The following is a 16,016-nucleotide window of genomic DNA, read 5'->3' on the forward strand; positions in this document are numbered from 1 at the left end:
GAGAAATCAGAGCAAGGATAGGAGATAACCGAGACCAGTGGGGTTTTTGTCTCCACCTCACAATTGGCCCTTCATGGAGGTGCCTCTATTACCTGATTTGCAAGTCAGAATGGGAGCTTTGAAAAGATCTAGTGGGGCTCCATTCTTGCTGAGAGCACAAACATTCCAGCTTGAGTTTCACCCGACCTCCACCCATGTTCTGAAATCACAGCTCAGGGAGAGGCTGAAGGTATGCAGACCACAAGAGGCCTCTGCGCCGCTGGCCTGGAGGGGACGCAGAGGCCGGCGGGTGTCCAGCCCTCCAACTCACAGAGCAGAACCAGAGCCCAGAGAGAGGAGGGAGCTTGCATTGGTCACACGTCTGAGGAGAACCAGCCCAGGTCCCGGGCGCACTGTCCTCTCTCTTATATGCTCCACCCCTCCTGTTTTAATTCTGGTTTAACAAGGGCTTAGATGGCACTTTTTATGTGCAGACGCTGTTCTTGCATTTTGAAAATATTAATTCATTCAACTGTCATCCTAGTCCTGCACTGCAGGCATTGTTGTCATCCCCATTTTGCAGATGAGAAAACTGAGAGGTGAAGTAACTTGTCCACGAAACTGCAGTGAGGTGGTGGCAGAACCATGACACAGCTCTGAGTTCACTCTTAGCCCCAACACTATAAGGCTTCACTGGAGTCCTCAGGAAGATAGTTTGAGCCATGCATGTGCTCTGGCTTTATAGTTGGGGGGGTACTGTACGAAAAATTGTCCCCTTTCCTTCCTAGGGACAACCTAAGATGCAGAGATCCTTATTCAATCCTGGCTCTGCTCCCTACTTAGGCAAGTGCTTTTCCCTCTCTGGATCTCAGTTTCCCAGTCTGCAAAATGGACACAGGTGGCCTAGCTGCCCTCTGACACCCCCTCCAGCTCTAAGCATCTCTGAGTTTATAAGCAGTTGTTGGCAGTCTTATGACCTGAATTCAGTTAACAGGTATGTTTGCAGTGATGCAATTGTTAAGCCCCAGTGTCATGTGACACAGTAGAGTATGCAGAATTGGAAAGCTGCTTTGTTTGCAGCAGAAGATTCCAAACTTGTGCACAGTTAAAAAAAAAAAAAAAATCCTCAAAACTTTCTTAGTCTGCGGCCTGGAAAAACTCGAGCTTATCATGAGATTGTTGCGCTTGGACTCCCACGGGAGAGGAATGCTCCATGTGCTAAAAGTGTCCGCTGTGACTGATTCCCCAAGGGGCCCTGTCCTCTCGTCTCTGTGGGGTTAAGTGGATGCTGCTCTGAAGCTGAGCCAGCTGCTGGGTTCAGACTGCCTTTGTAGCGGACCGCGGGGAAAATGGGCAATGTATAGCAGTGTTTGAGAATGACAGGTCACACCACGACTTGAGCAGGGTACAGTGTTTGAGCTCTTGGAGCATCAATAGACAGTCGGCATTTATTGCGACAGAGCCCTGCATGGCTTGTCTTCTTTAGTCCTCCAAAAGTTTTGGTTATCAGCCGCATTTTGCTGGTGGCTCGCACAGTACAGAAGCTGCCTGCAGTGCAGGAGACCCAGGTTCAATCCCCGGGTCGGGAAGATCCCCTGGAGGAGGAAATGGCAACCCACTCCAGTATTCTTGCTGGGAAACTCCATGGAGAGAGGAGCCTGATGGGCTACAGTCCATGGGGTCGCAAAGAGTTGGGCACAACTGAACGACTAACACACACACACCCATTTTAAAGATGGGGAAACTGAGGCTTAGAGAGATGAAGTAGCTTGCCCAGGAGTTGGGACTCCAGCCCAGACAGTCAGACCCAGTAGCCTGTGCTGTTAACTACCACCAGCAGTGAGGGCATGTGGGATGAGCCTGGAAGGGACCTTGAAGAGCAAAGTTGGGAATTACCAGCAAATTATTTTTTCTAATCCAGTTTCTTTTGAAGTTGTTACGTTATTTTCCCATAAATACAAATCTTAGAAAAAAAAAAAAAAAACTACCAGCCTAAAGAATTTAACTATACATGTTACTTGTTAATGAGGCTTTGAGGAAAAGGAGTAATATTTTTTAGTGTCTCAGTAAAAGGATGAAAATATTTGCATGGAAGAAGGTAGAGATAATCCCAGACTTATAAAGAAATTGGATCCTTCAAGTGGATTCTGAAGTCTGCAGTTGGGAACCTGTGACACGTTATAGAGACAACAGTAGAAAACAGCAGGCCCCTGCCAGCAACAATAATTTAAATAAAAAACTGCAACTATTCTCCGGTGAGATCATCTCACGCGCCAGGTGCTGGCCTGTGTTTTATGGGCCTTGTCTCATAAAATCTCCGCGAGGATTCTATGAGATTGATCCTTGCAGGTTGGGGTTAAAACCACTCTAAGGAAAGGAAAGGGATGCCCGAAATTACACAGCTGGTAGGCGACAGACCTGCCTCCCCCAGCCCATAATGTGTTCAGAATTCTGGGGCCATGAATTGCAGGGAGGAAGGATGGAGGAGAAGACCTCTAGAACTGTAGGATCTCAGAATTAGATGATCTAGGCCCCACCCCAACCCCCGCCTGTACGAACACAGTGCAGGTCAAAGAAACGCTGGTTTGCAGAGTTTCTCCCGCACACGTGTCACTCGCCTGGTGTTTTCTGTAGCTCATCGGAGCGTTACTCCTGAGATCAGGAGCATTATCGCCACTTTGGTGATGAAAAGCCAATGTAACAGCAGCAGCCTGAAACCCAGGGGAGGGAAGGGACTGGTTCAGGGCCACACTGCAAATCAGCCGCTGCCCCAGGACAGAATCCTGGGGCCCCTGGTCACACTGCGTGGCTTCCAACCACAGTCCACAGAATCATAAGCCCTCGCTATTCGTGGCCCACGTCCTATCCTATACACCAGAGGACACTCTTGGCCGTGCAGAAAGCAGCCATGTCTGGTCCACGGGGCTGTGGTTCTCCCTTGTAACACAAACCGGCAGATTCACAAGCCCAGGACAGAAGTAAACAGTTGAAATGGAAAGAAATAAATCTCTGCTCTAAAAATAGGCACACATCCTTAGAAACACTGCCGGCCGCGCACGGAGCCAAGGGTGGGCCCGGCGGGGTGAGGGCGAGTGAGGCCCGGTGTCCCTGTGTCCCCAGCCCAGCCTCGGTCTGCTGGCACCGTGACCACCGCCCCACCCTCCTCTGCACCCCGCTACTTCCCCCAGGCAGGCCTCCAGCCTCCCCGGAACCCCCTCCTCCCCACCTCTGCTTCTGGGCGACCTCTTGGATATGGAGCCCTTTATTCTCAAGTCAGAACCCTCCCATCTCTCAAGGCCCAGCCTCTCCACCCCTCCCTTGGGAACCCTTCCTGACCCTTCCCCTCCACGCTCCCAGTGAAGCGCCTGCCCCACTGAAGAGGGCCCCCCTGAGCCGTTTCCCTTTAGATTGTGATGTTTTTAATAGGCAATATGTTAAACATATAGTAGTGTACAGAATACACCTGTGTTCCCATTATCCAAATTTCACAAATGTAAACATGTTGCTTTATTTGATTCCGATCACCCTTAAAGAAAAGTGATGGTGAAGTTTTAACCCGGCCTTCCCACCTCCCCCAGTTTCTTCCCCATCTCTCTCACTCCCTCACTTTCTGCTCAAGAGACAGCAGAGAAAGCCCCCACAGCATCAGGGAGGTAATATAATGAAGGTCGGAAGCTGGGCCAGTTTTCTTGAGGCACATGGCCGTCTTGGGTCGTTTCTTGCTGTTTTGCTCTTGAAAAGAGATGGTGGACATAAGGCAGTTCTCATTTACCACGTCACCCTCAAGGAATAAACGCAACAGCAGAGCCAGCAATTGTTAACTGTTTGTCGGCCTCTGTGTCAGAGACAGTAGGGAGTGGTGGGGACTGAGGCAGGCAGGGGCTTTGTGTTTGACCAGACGGCACCTGCTACTTCAGTCCGCTGCTCCCCGGCCCTGTCACATCATCCAAGTCTTCAAGAAACGCTGGAAACCTGAATGTTTATGTGCAAGCTTCCTGTCTGAAAATGCTGGCCGGCTCATTCAATTATACAGACAAAAGCAACCAAGTTTTGCCACTTGATTGGACTTTAGACCTCCCGTTTCCAATTTTGACGACTCACATGACAGATTTTTAGACAAATAGACAGATGGAAAAGTACCTAGCCCAGTGTCTGGAACATAACAGGTGCTTGATAAATGTTTATTGAACGTGAATGTATGACCTGCCGCCTGGAATCTAGGGTTTTTGCAGTTCAGAGCCACATTGCCCCAGCTCAGACGTAGGGCAGCCAGGCACAGCTGTGCAGGCTGTGAGCTGCGGAACTCCAGGAGCCACTGCTCACACAAGCCAGAGAACGCGTCACGCCCGTGGGCTGTGCAGCGCACCGTCTGCACAGTCAGAAGCGGCTGCCCTCACAGGGCTCCCCGTAATGCGGCGTCTTCCCAGTTGAGTGGAAGCGAACAGTTATGCCCTGTGGTGGCAGAACTGATCGCCATCATCTGCTTCTCATATAGAGTTCAAACCTTTATTCTGAAGATTCAAAAATGATGTTGATCATTTTACAGAAAGGGGAGTCAAGGTCCAGGAGCACCAGTGCCCTGTGTGTGGCCTCAAAGCCCTGGGGTGAGAACCCAGTTGTCAGTGAGAATGCAGTTTGTCTATAAGTAATAGAAATTCAAAATAACACAGCTTAAGCAGTGGTAGCTCAGTCAGTAAAGAAATTGCTTGCATTTCAGGAGACCTGGATTTGATCCCTAGGTCTGGAATATCCCCTGGAGAAGGAAATGGCAACCCACTCCAGGATTCTTGCCTGGAACATCCTATGGGCAGAGGAGCCTGGTAGGCTACAACCCACGGGCTCGCAAGAGTTGGACATGACTTAGACTAAACCGCCACCAAGAGGTGTTTTATTCATCTCTCAAGTACGCCCAGAGGCGGGAAGTCTAGGGCAGGTACGGAGCTTAGGTCCCCAGACTTCCCAGAGTCCCAGGTAGCATTCAGCTCATCTTCCTTCCATCGCTAAGGTGTAGCCCCCATTCTCATGGTCCAAAGCGGTGGCCATAATCACTGCAGTCCAGACATTAGAATAGAGGGAAGGGGTGGGAGGTGGGGAGAAAAGGAAAGAAGCCATTTTTCAAGTATCTTTTAAGGAAAGTTACTGGAGATCGCCACTGGACAGCTCTCATACTGGGACCCGACCTAGCCACAGGGGAGCCTGGGAAATGCAGTCTCTTACCTAGGTGGCCATTGCACGGCTAAGTCAGAGTGCTTCCATCACTGCAGACGGGGAGACATGATGCTGGGGGCTATTTGAAGCCTGTCGCTGCGAGTTTGCCAGTTTTATGGCTGATGTTCTGCTCTGCCGAATGTTCCGAGGGGAAGTGAGGGGAGCTCACTTCCAAACCAACCCAGATCCCTGAAGGAAACGTCACAAAGGTCTTACTCTCTAGTTTGGCATTCCCCAAAATCTCCATCAGTAAATTCTGGCCCCATGGTGGGCACCCCCACACTGGCACCTTTCATAATGTTTCCCCTTCCCCAGACCTGCATGGGGCAGCAGTTGGATAGACCAGCAAACATCTCAGGGTAGCAGGTGTGATGCTGACCTGGAGGGCGTCTAAGAAATACCATCTTTTCCCTGCTGGAGCGTCGGTGCTGTGTGATTCTGGACAATTCAGAACACAGGAGCACCTATTACCTGGGATTGGGGATTCAGAGAAGATTGGATACATCTCAGCTGGCCTTTGAGGGGCACTCAGTTCCTTTGGGGAGAGGGATATGGCATAAATGTGCTCCAAGACAAATTAGAAGGAGCATTATATAAGAACTGGCAAGATGCCTCCGGGTGTTTGGAAAGAGAATCACCAGATCGGTGTGGGGAGCACTGCAAAGGCTGGACAGGGTGCCCAGGAGAAGGGCTTTGAAGGATGAGTGCAGTGGGGGCGGAGAGGTGGAATTCCAGGCAGAGGGCATAGCTTGAGTGATGCGCTGGCAGGGTGATGGTGTGGGGCGAGGCTGCGGAATGCGGAGCAGCCTGGAGTGGCTGGAACATGGAATACTTAAAGCGAGAAGATGGGGAGGCTGGAGTCAGTTGAGGTCAACTCAGGAAAAAGCTCTCTCTGCCAGCCTGATGAGTTTGATAACGATTCTGTGGGTTGGTGGAGGGGCTGAGCATCTGTGACTGTGTTGGGGGGTGACCTGGTCAGGTACACAAGTCGGCGCGGTACCCACACCAGCCTGAGGCTACCCTGATGCTTCAGCAGTAAACACCACGGCTTGAGCTGGGCTGGTGTCTGGGGCAGAGATGATTCTGAACCCTGTAGCCTCCGGCTGCTTCCCCTGACAAGCCAGGCGCCCTCCTCTGCCACGCCTCCGTGCTGTGCTTTCTGTCCCCCGGTAACCTCCCTCTTCTCTCCTCTTCACCTGGCTGTGCCCCGCCTGAGCCCTGGGACCCATTCAGCTCAGGAGCCCCTCCTTCAGGAAGCCCCGGGGGAAGGAAGCTGCTCACACTCGTGTGTCTCCCCACCTGAGATCCCCTGTGGAGTGTGGTCACATTCATTGTCTCAGGATGTCCAGTGTCCACCAACAGCAGGGAAATGGGGCATCTTCCTTGAGCGTGAGGCAGAAAAGGAGGATGAGGAGAACGCCCGGAGGGACAGGGTCAGCCCTGCCCTGTGTCCTGAGACCCGCCGTGAAGAATCAGGTTAAAAGACGTTGTGTGTATGCTGAGTCACTAGTCTGAAGACAGCCATGCTGACCCCCGAGATGCTAGTTAAGGACACTGTCACCTGTGTATCAGCTCAGGCTTCCTGGCTGTGTGACGAATGAGGTGTGTGACTCTGGGCAAGTGACTTCAGTTTCCCAAGCCTCAGTTTCCCCAGCTGAAGATGAGAGAGTTGGCTCAGGGGCTCTCCCCAAGCTTTGCAGCTCTGAGCTGCCCGTCTGAGGACCTTTTAACACACGCGTGTGTGTGCGTGTGCATGCACGTGTGTGTGTGCGTGGCCTGTGGCGCATGCATTGTGCACATGTACTCTGCTAACCGTCCTGCAGTGGTTCTGGCCGAGATGGCTCCTCGTGTAGCCCCGACTCTATGGTAGTGATAACTGTGCAGATGCTTGCTATTTGGCCTTCACTGCACCTGCTCCCAGTGTGTTAGAGCCCCCAGCAGCACAGGTGAGGGTTTGTCAGCGCTTCCATCATCCTCGGGCAGCTGGATTCCAGAGCCTGGGTGAGAAAACTAAACAAAGATGCCAACCTGTCAAGCTGTACATCCAACTTTTAAATTTTACAACATTTGAAAGAGAATCGCCATTTAAAAAACTACAGCTAGGAAACTACAGGAAGAGATTGCTTAATTTTACCTCTCATGATGATTAAAAACAATTTTTAAAACCTCTGGATTAAAAACAAAAACATGTATATACCTCTTTCTTCCTCTAGCCCAGAGCCTGAAATGAGCAAGATAGTAAACATTTGAGGGCTAAATGAATGAGTGTCTTGACTTTCTCTATCTGGAATTTTAGTCTGATAGGAACTCAGATCAGAGGTGGCAAAATGGCAGCCTGTGGGCTGAGACTGGCCTGCAGCTGTGTTTTATTTGGTCTGAACATTGTTTTTAAAATATTTGGATCATGTGTCAATATTTTAAAATCAAGAGCTTTCACATAAAGATCAGCAGATCTAATAGCACCACCCACGGCAGTTCTTAGCTGGAGCTGTGTAGTGTGGAGGCATTGAGATCTCCAGGATGCCACAGTCCTCCTCACTCCCAAGTGTATACCAGCTCTAATTTTACATTTTGGCTAAGATCAAAGAGTACCTAGAAATTCTTCCTCCTTAAAACCAACACTAGGGACTGCCCTGGCAGTCCAGTGGTTAAGACTCTCTGCTTTCAGCTCAAGGGATGCAGGTTTGACCCTTGGTCAGGGAGCTAAGATCCCAATGCCACGTGGCTTGGCCAAATTAAAAAACCAAAAACGAAACACCACCACCAACTTTCCTGTTTGGAGATAACAAAGAGATCGCCCATACAGGAGCCACTGCCCTCCTCACGTGAGCAAATTTCTAACTGTAAGTAAGGACCTTGAAGGCATGGTCAGGGTCGTATACCCCAAAGCTATCTCCTAAAGCAAGTTTCACCCTAATCCACTGGTCTTTAGAGTGAAGATGTGTGTATGTGTGATGGGTTAGGGTTAGGGTTAGGATTCCCTCTTGCAGAAGTGACATCCGTCCTGGAGAAGCAGACTGCTGCCTCCCTTTGAACTAACTGTAAAGAAAGTACATCCCCAGCAAATTTACGCTGTGCAGACGTCAAGATTGGGAAAACGAGACTGAAGTGCCTTGAAGGTTAGATGCTTCCACTTACCCGCGGGCACCACAGACGCATGTGACTTTTACAGCAACGTAGAGGCTAGTTATCAACCATTCTTTGCTATTCGGGAAAGTGGACCCCACTTTAGCATCTTGATTAACCTTAAAAGCTAAAACAAGCCATGGTTTTGCATACCTGCTGTAACTGAGACTTTTCTCTGCTTTTACCCTGCTTTCCCGTTCACCTCTGTCTCCTCAGTCACTCCAGATCACGGAGTCCTTGGTGGGGCCCTGGCCCTGTGCCTTAGCACGCTGCCTGGCTTTGTGATACTCACCCTGTAAGTGTTTGTAAAATGAGTAAGGGATTTAAGGAAAGATACATTTCTACACAAACATCTTCAGCAAATATTCTCCTGGTCAAAGGTGATGATAAAATGTTGTGCGAACTCTTTCTTTGCCAATTGGATAGCTGGGACCGAGAGTCAGTTTTAGGTCCTAATAGTTATGAGAGATCCAAGGCAATACTTTCTAACCCATGTAACACCTCCATGCCTGGTTTACATAATACGGCTCCTCACTCTGTAAAACAAAGTGCCACGTTAAATCTGGTCAGCTCCAGCCTGCCCAGTCTCAGCGTCATTTTTGGCCACGGATACACAAAGAGCCTTAGCATTCTATGGGCACTTAATGTATTTCATTGGCCATTTTTGTAATTTTTCCCTTAATAACATTTTAAAAAAACACCTTTTTTTGGAAATATAATTCTCATGCCATAAAATTCACTCATTTAAAGTGTACAGTTCAGTGTTTGTTAGTATATTCGCAGAGATATACAACAATCACCATAGTCAATTTTAGAACATTTTCATCACCTCAAAAAGAAACCTGTTCCTGATAGCTGGCATTTTGCGTTTCTCACCATCCTCCTCAGCTCTGGGGCTTCCTTGATAGCTCGGGTGGTAAAGAATCTGCTTGCAATGCAGGAGACCCTTGCAATGCAGGTTCAATTCCTGGGTCGGGAAGATCTGCTGGAGAAGGGACAGGCTACCCATTCCAGTATTCTTGGGCTTCCCTTGTGCCTCAGCTGGTAAAGAATCTGCCCGCAATGTGGGAGACCTGGGTTCCTTCCCTGGAGAAGAGAAAGGCTACCCACTCTAGTATTCTAGCCTGGAGAATACTATGGGCTATATAGTTCATAGGGTTGCAGAGAGTTGGACATGACTGAACAACTTTCACTTCACTTCCTCATCTCTAGGCAACCATTAATCTACTTTCTGTCTCTATAGAGTTGATGTTCTGGACATTGCATGAAAGTGGAATCAGACACTGTAGGCCTTTGTTACTACTGGCTTCTTTCACTGAGTATGTTTTCAAGGTTTCACCTATGATGTAGCATGCACCAGCCCTTCATTTCTCTTTATTGCAAAACAGCATTCTGTTGTAGTGATATACTACATTTTCTTTACGCACTCATCATTGATAGAGATTTGAGTTGTTTCTACTTTGGGGCTATTATAACTCAGGTTCCTATGAACATTCATGCATACGTTTTTGTGTGAACATATTCTTTTATTTCTCTTGGGTTTACCTAGAGGTGGAATTGCTATCTCATACGATAACTCTGTTTTTAATCTGTTGAAAAACTATCAGACTGTTTTCCAAAGGCGATGCATTTTTTACATTTCCCTCCACAGTGTATGGATGTCTCAATGTCTTCACAGTCTCACCAACACTTGTTTTTACCCATCTTTTTTATGGGTAAAAGGGTGTGAAGTGTAATATCTCATTCTGGGTTTGATTTGTGTTTTCTTGTTAGCTAACGATGTTGAGAAGCTTTTCATGGGCTTATTTTTTATATCTTCTTTGAAGAAATGTCTATTCAAATCTGTTGCCCACTTTTAAATTCTGTTATTTGTCTTATATTTTAAGTTAAGAGATCTTTATGTATTCTGCATACTAGATCATTCTCAGATATATGATTTGTAATAACTTTCTACCAAACTGTGGGTTGTCTTTTTACTTCTTAGTTTCCTTTGAAGCACAAACATGTTCAATTTTGGTGAAGTCAAAGTTATTTTTTCTTTTGTTGCTTATTGTTTCAGAATCATATCTAAGAAACCATTGCTTAATCCAGGTCACAGAGATTTATGCCTGTTTTCTTTCAAAAGTTTTATAGTTTTAGCTCTTACATTTAGGTCTTTGATTTATTTTGAGTTAATTTTTGTATATCAGTTGAGTTCATATGCTGTTTTTTCTATCATATGCTGTTTTTGAAAACAAGTTAAAATGATAAATAATCAAGAGTTTAAAAATATGCAACTGGCTATGGTTTTAATTGAAAATCATGTTGTATTTCACTAAACGTACCATTTAATGGAATGAAAATAAACTCCTAACAAGGCTAATACTCTCAGTGTTTACTTTAAAGAGTCAATAAGCAGAGAATGGTTAGAAAAATTGTTTTGTTTTTTAAAAATGAACTGCTTTCAATGAAGATAAATAGAACTGCATTTTAACACGCCACACAAGTAATATTTTTAAAACACATGAAAAGCATCTTTAACTCCCATCTTATAATGATATGGGTTTCAGTTCTAACACAGTGGTTCTTAGTCAGGGGTGATTTTGCCCCCCAGGAGACATCTGGGGGTGTTTGGGGATATTTTGGTTGTTACAACCTGGAGAAGTGCCAGTGGCATCTGCCAGGCAGAGGACGGAGATGCTGCCAAACAGCCAAGAATGCACAGAACAGCTCCCGTGACAAGGAAGCATCCAGCCCCAAATCTCGCTTGTGCCAAGGTTGCAAAACCCTACCTTCCCCATCCCAGTTTTATTGAGAGATAACTGATATATAGCAATGTAGAAGTTTAAGATGTACAGCATAATGACTGGACTTAATACATCATGAAATGATGACCACAATTAGTGAACATCCATTATCTCATGTAGATACCAAAAAACAAAATTGTGAAAAAACTCTCCTTCAAATCGCTGGCCTCTATCAGATATATTCAAAAAGAGATGTAAGTTTGCAAACCCCTTTCCCCTCAGTTACAACCTCGTGGGTTTTTACCACCACAATACTGATCCTTTCGGAGGCTAGAATGCACCCCAGCACCTCACCACCATCAAAATCCTTTGTGGTAACAAGAATCTGTCAGGTCTTCCTTTGTGGGGATCATTGGGATCCACTTGCTTTACATGCTTAATTCATTTTATATTTGTATTTGTTCAATTTTTAAATTTTAAGACATATTTGGATAACACACCCCCTGTCCAGCCTATATATCTGGGTAGCCTACCTCCTGGCAAAATGTATTTTATCTGCTCACAGAGCAGCAACAATCACCAGCATTAATTTGTGTGCTCACTGTGTCAGGCGCTGCATACTAAGCACTCTTCCGCGTTATCTGATTGAGTGTTCTCAACAGTTCTGAGAGAGTGACTGTCTTTATTCACATTTTACAGCTGTAGAGATGGAGGAACAGTGAGGTTAGTTGACTTGCCCAAGATCACAGTGCTGGAGATATCGTTACTCCAAGTGAGGGCGTAAGCTTGGGGTGGGGTCAACTCTGAATTGCCAGCATGTCACACAGAATCTGATTGCTCATCACGGGCAGTCACAGATGGACGTTTGCAGGACGGGTAGGCTGTCCCCTCACTCAGCTGGGCTATAGTAGATGCAGTTACTGGGAGTGCACGCTCACAGGTCACCACAGGAGGCCTCATCTCACCTGGGACATGGCTCATCCGCGGACCCTCGTCGCGTGGAAAGTGTCTAAGGACTGCTAAGAACTGGGGTGTCTGTGGCGCCACTTACGCCCCTGACGGTCACCCACGAACCAGTCAAGGCTCGGTCTTCCACCTGCTGGCCATTCTCTCATGCTGTCCTCTCCAGTTCCCAGATGTCACTAAGTCCACTCGCATGGACACCAGCCCCACTCTCTGAGCCCCGGTATGTACTGGCCCTGACGCCTGTGCCAGGCCCTGCTCACCCCGACTCTCCCAGAGCTGGGCTCACCCTCCAGTGTCCTGATCTCGCACCCACTGCTCTTACGGAAACGGCGCAGCGGTAAACTGTCCCGGAAGAAAACATCAGACTGCAGCCGAGCAGTCGTGTTTCCCTCCCAAGCTTTACCCCTCCGTGCGCCAGGCCCAGAGCTCTCTTCGTGTGCCGGCAGCCTTCTCCTCTCAGAGGCGGCGTTTAGGAAAGGATCTGGAGTGTGAGTGGGTGGCTGAAGAGATGCACGTTCTTACTGAATGGCACAGAGCTGGGCGATGGGATGGCTCTCTGATTTGTCCAGTTAGGGAGTACGGCAAGAAGTGAGGTGAGACTGCTCACATCACCCCTCCTGGGATCCTCCTGACCTCCCTGAATCAAAGCGGGTCGGGGAGAGCACTGATCTGACCAGAGATTTCCCTCTTCCCTCAAGTCTGAAGAAGGAGCCTGATTCGGGTTCTAGATTTGCGCAAGTCTTTCTCTGCCCTTGGCCTCAGTTTCCTCCTGAAGGGAGTGTGTGTGCACTGGCTGATCTCTGAGCATCCTTTCCAACCATGAGTGTCTTTGAATCTCTGCATTACTGAGTTAAAGTGAAGCCTGTGTGATTCAAATCCACCCTGATTAGGAGCCCGCTTTCGTAGTGAGCCCACACCTAGAAGCCTGCCCATGTTTGAAGAGAAATCACGGGGATTGGTTGATGATATCTTTCTTGAGAGACCCATCTCCAAGGGCAACGTTCAAAATATTTAACAGCCAGCGTGCATGAGCACGCGGTCAGGAGGGTAGGGAGCAGCGGGTAGGGCCAGCCGGGGCCTGCAGCCTGCCAGCCTGCCTGGCCCTTCCCGCCGTCCTGCCCTGCTTTCTCTGCCTGTTTTGGGGGGCCTGCCTCTTCCTGCCTGATTCTGCATCCGAGGCCCTAACTCGTCCACCCCCTCCAGGCTGCTTCTGTCCCCAGCTGCTTTTTACACAGTGGCTGGAAATACCCTCCTGCATCCCAACCCCAGTGTCATGCTATCTCCCCCTCAGCAGATGCTCTGGCAGCCCCCTGCTGTGCCTGGCCCCTGGGCAGCTGACCCTCACCCTCATGCCTTTGTAGAATGTTTCAGACTGGGGACGGGTTTGGTTACCAGAGCTGAGTCCTAGCCGAGCTCGGCCCCTGTTTGCCGTGACCTCGGCCAGTCCCCGCCCCGCCCAGGGAGTTAGTTTCCTTACCTGTGAACCAACAACTTAGATGGCGCTCCCGTGGTTCCGTGAGGAGTTCCTGGAGAAATGCGAGCCTTCGGCAGCTGACCGCTCTCTCTCTTTCTCTCCCTCCCTCTCTCTCTCTCTGCACCCGCCCCGCAACCACCACTGTAGAATGCACTGCTGCCCGCGGGCCTGAGGCAGAAGGATCAGACCAGCAAGGCGCCCACAGGCCCCTTTAGGAGGGAGGAGCTCTTGGATCACTTGGAAAAGCAAGCAAAGGAGTTTAAGGACCGAGAAGATCTGGTCCCCTACACGGGCGAGAAGCGAGGTACTGGACTGTGTTGCGCCTTTGAGTATGTCAGCCCTCCATGCATCCCTGAGTGCCATCTGTCAGCCAGGCCCCGAGTCGGGCCAGATGTGACCGGGCCGCCTTGGCTTCATCCCTGCCTGGCCCGGAGTTGCAGCCCAGCTCCAAAAGCATCGATGCGTGGGGTAGATTTAGTGAAGTTCTGGGCTCAACCAGGCCCGCAACACTTCCCCCTAAGCCCCCTCTAACTGGGGTGTCCTGATTGCTCTCCATCCAAACCTGATAAGGTTGAAAGGGAAAGAAGGGGCTGTTAAAATGATGTCAGGACATGAGGCCCAGACAAAGTCTGTGCCCTCCAGCCAGAACCAGGAGCTGCCTTCTCCCTGGCCTAACTGTCCCTGCTCTTTGCCCACAGCTCCCCTTCCTTCATCTGCCCCCCATGACTCTCTGCCCCAGCCTAAGGTTCACCATCTAGGAGAGTCGGGGAGCAGAAAGGCACCCCGGCTACCCAACTCTTGCAGAACTTCCCCCGCCCTCCAGACCCTCCTCCTGTCCTCTGGGATCGTGCTCATCCTCGCTTACTGCCCTGCTGCCCCACAGGCCTCTTTCTGTCCCCCAGGCACTCCCAGCTCTTTTCCACCTTGGGACCTTTGCACAGATGCATTCCGCCTGGAATGCAGGCCCTCTGTCTGGCTCCATGCTGTCTTTAGGGCTCCCCTCTTCTGTAAGAGATGTGATGGTTAGAAGCACAGACTGGAGCTGGGTCTACTCTGGCTGCAGCCTGGGCACTCCCCCTCACTGGCTGTGTCAACTTGGGTACATGTGTCTGCTTGTTGGCCGCACTGCAAGGCTTGTGGGATCTTATTAGTCCCTGACCAGGGATGGAGCCCGCATCCCCTGCGGTGGAAGCTCAGTGTCTTAACCACTGGACTGCCAGGGAACTCCTTCAGGTGCATTTTTAAACCTGCTGTGCCTCCATTTCCTCACTGGTGAAATGAGGGTGATGAAAAGAATATTCTTACCAGCCTCCTGAGGGTGTCCTGAAGATTGAGTGAAGACATATAAAGCACTCAGCAGAGCACCTGGCCCATCATGAATGCAAGATCAGTATCAGCTATTATTACCCTCTTGGTGTCAACTCTACTGTCTCCTCTTTCAGGAAAGCCTTCGCTGTCTCCGCTGGTTAGCACATTCCACCCATCCATCTCCCCCTCGGTTAGGCTCCCTCTCAGAAGCCTTTGTGTGTTCTTCAGAGCAGTTTATTCACACTGGCCTGTAAGCTCCATGAGGCAGGCACTCAGACACGTCTGCTCACACAGTTCCCCCAGCACCCAGCAGGGCTCAAGAGAGAGGTGCTCAATGAATGAATGAGTTCAAATTGATTACAGGCACAATGGATCTTGCAGACTTTTTCCTTAGAATATAAGCTCCGTGGGTACTAGTACCACATCTGCCTAGTTCATTGTTCTATTCCTGGACCTCATAAACCCTAGCCCGTCATAGGCATCCAGTAAATAGTTGCTGAGTGAAAGCATTAGCTCTAATGAATTAATTGAGTAATTGTTTACTTTCTGCCTCTTCCGTTGTCACCCCCCAAGGATGTCAGCGTGGTGAGCCGCGGGTCCCTGTCTGTGGCTTTGTCCCTGTGTCAGCCGAGCATCCCAGCAGGCATGCCCTACTGTGTTAGCACAATCCAGTTCGCAGAGTAACTGCCTGATAAACGGTGAAATGAAAGGGCAGGCAGGGGTGGACAGTGCAGGGAGGATGTCGAGCCATCCAGCACTTGCCGCTGGCGCTCAGCCCAGATTTTACCAAAACCTTGGAAGGTCAGGTAAGACCAGGAGGCATCTGGATCACGGAGCTTTGGGAAAACTGTGTGCTCTGAGGCATTCTGCGGTGGGAGGCAGGGGAAGGGAGCCTGGACCTTAAAGCCTGGGCGTGCCTGGCTGAGAGTATAGGTGCAAGCTGGTTTTAAGCAAGGTACTTGTGCCTTGAGGAGTGATTTCAGGTGCAGCAGGTAGAGATCAAAAAAATCTATGGATTTCAAGGGGGTCTTAAAACTCTCACTAGCCCACCTACGCATCTGAAAACTGGGGAAAGCAGGGCCGTGAGAGTCGAGAGCAGACCTGGGGGACAGTTGGTGAGTCGTCACTGCCATCTGCTCCCTGGTGTAGCCCTCCCCCGCCCAGGGGAGGAGCTGGAGATGAGATGGGGGCTGGGCAGGGAATCTGGGCCGCACACCAACCAATCCTGC

The 16,016-nt window shown here is 49.4% G+C and overlaps 1 protein-coding gene across 2 annotated transcripts in view; it reads left to right on the forward strand.

The window, feature by feature from the left end:
- The window catches only part of TMOD1 (tropomodulin 1), an 84,006-nt gene that overhangs the window by 25,619 nt on the left and 42,371 nt on the right, over positions 1-16,016 (forward strand). For both annotated transcript variants that reach the window (XM_065908087.1, XM_065908089.1), the window contains exon 3: positions 13,627-13,783. In XM_065908087.1, the coding sequence (XP_065764159.1) occupies positions 13,627-13,783 (157 nt within the window). The remainder of the gene's footprint in view (positions 1-13,626; positions 13,784-16,016) is intronic.

Source organism: Muntiacus reevesi, chromosome 17 (genome assembly GCF_963930625.1).
Source record: "Muntiacus reevesi chromosome 17, mMunRee1.1, whole genome shotgun sequence".
Taxonomy (NCBI): Eukaryota; Metazoa; Chordata; class Mammalia; order Artiodactyla; family Cervidae; genus Muntiacus; species Muntiacus reevesi.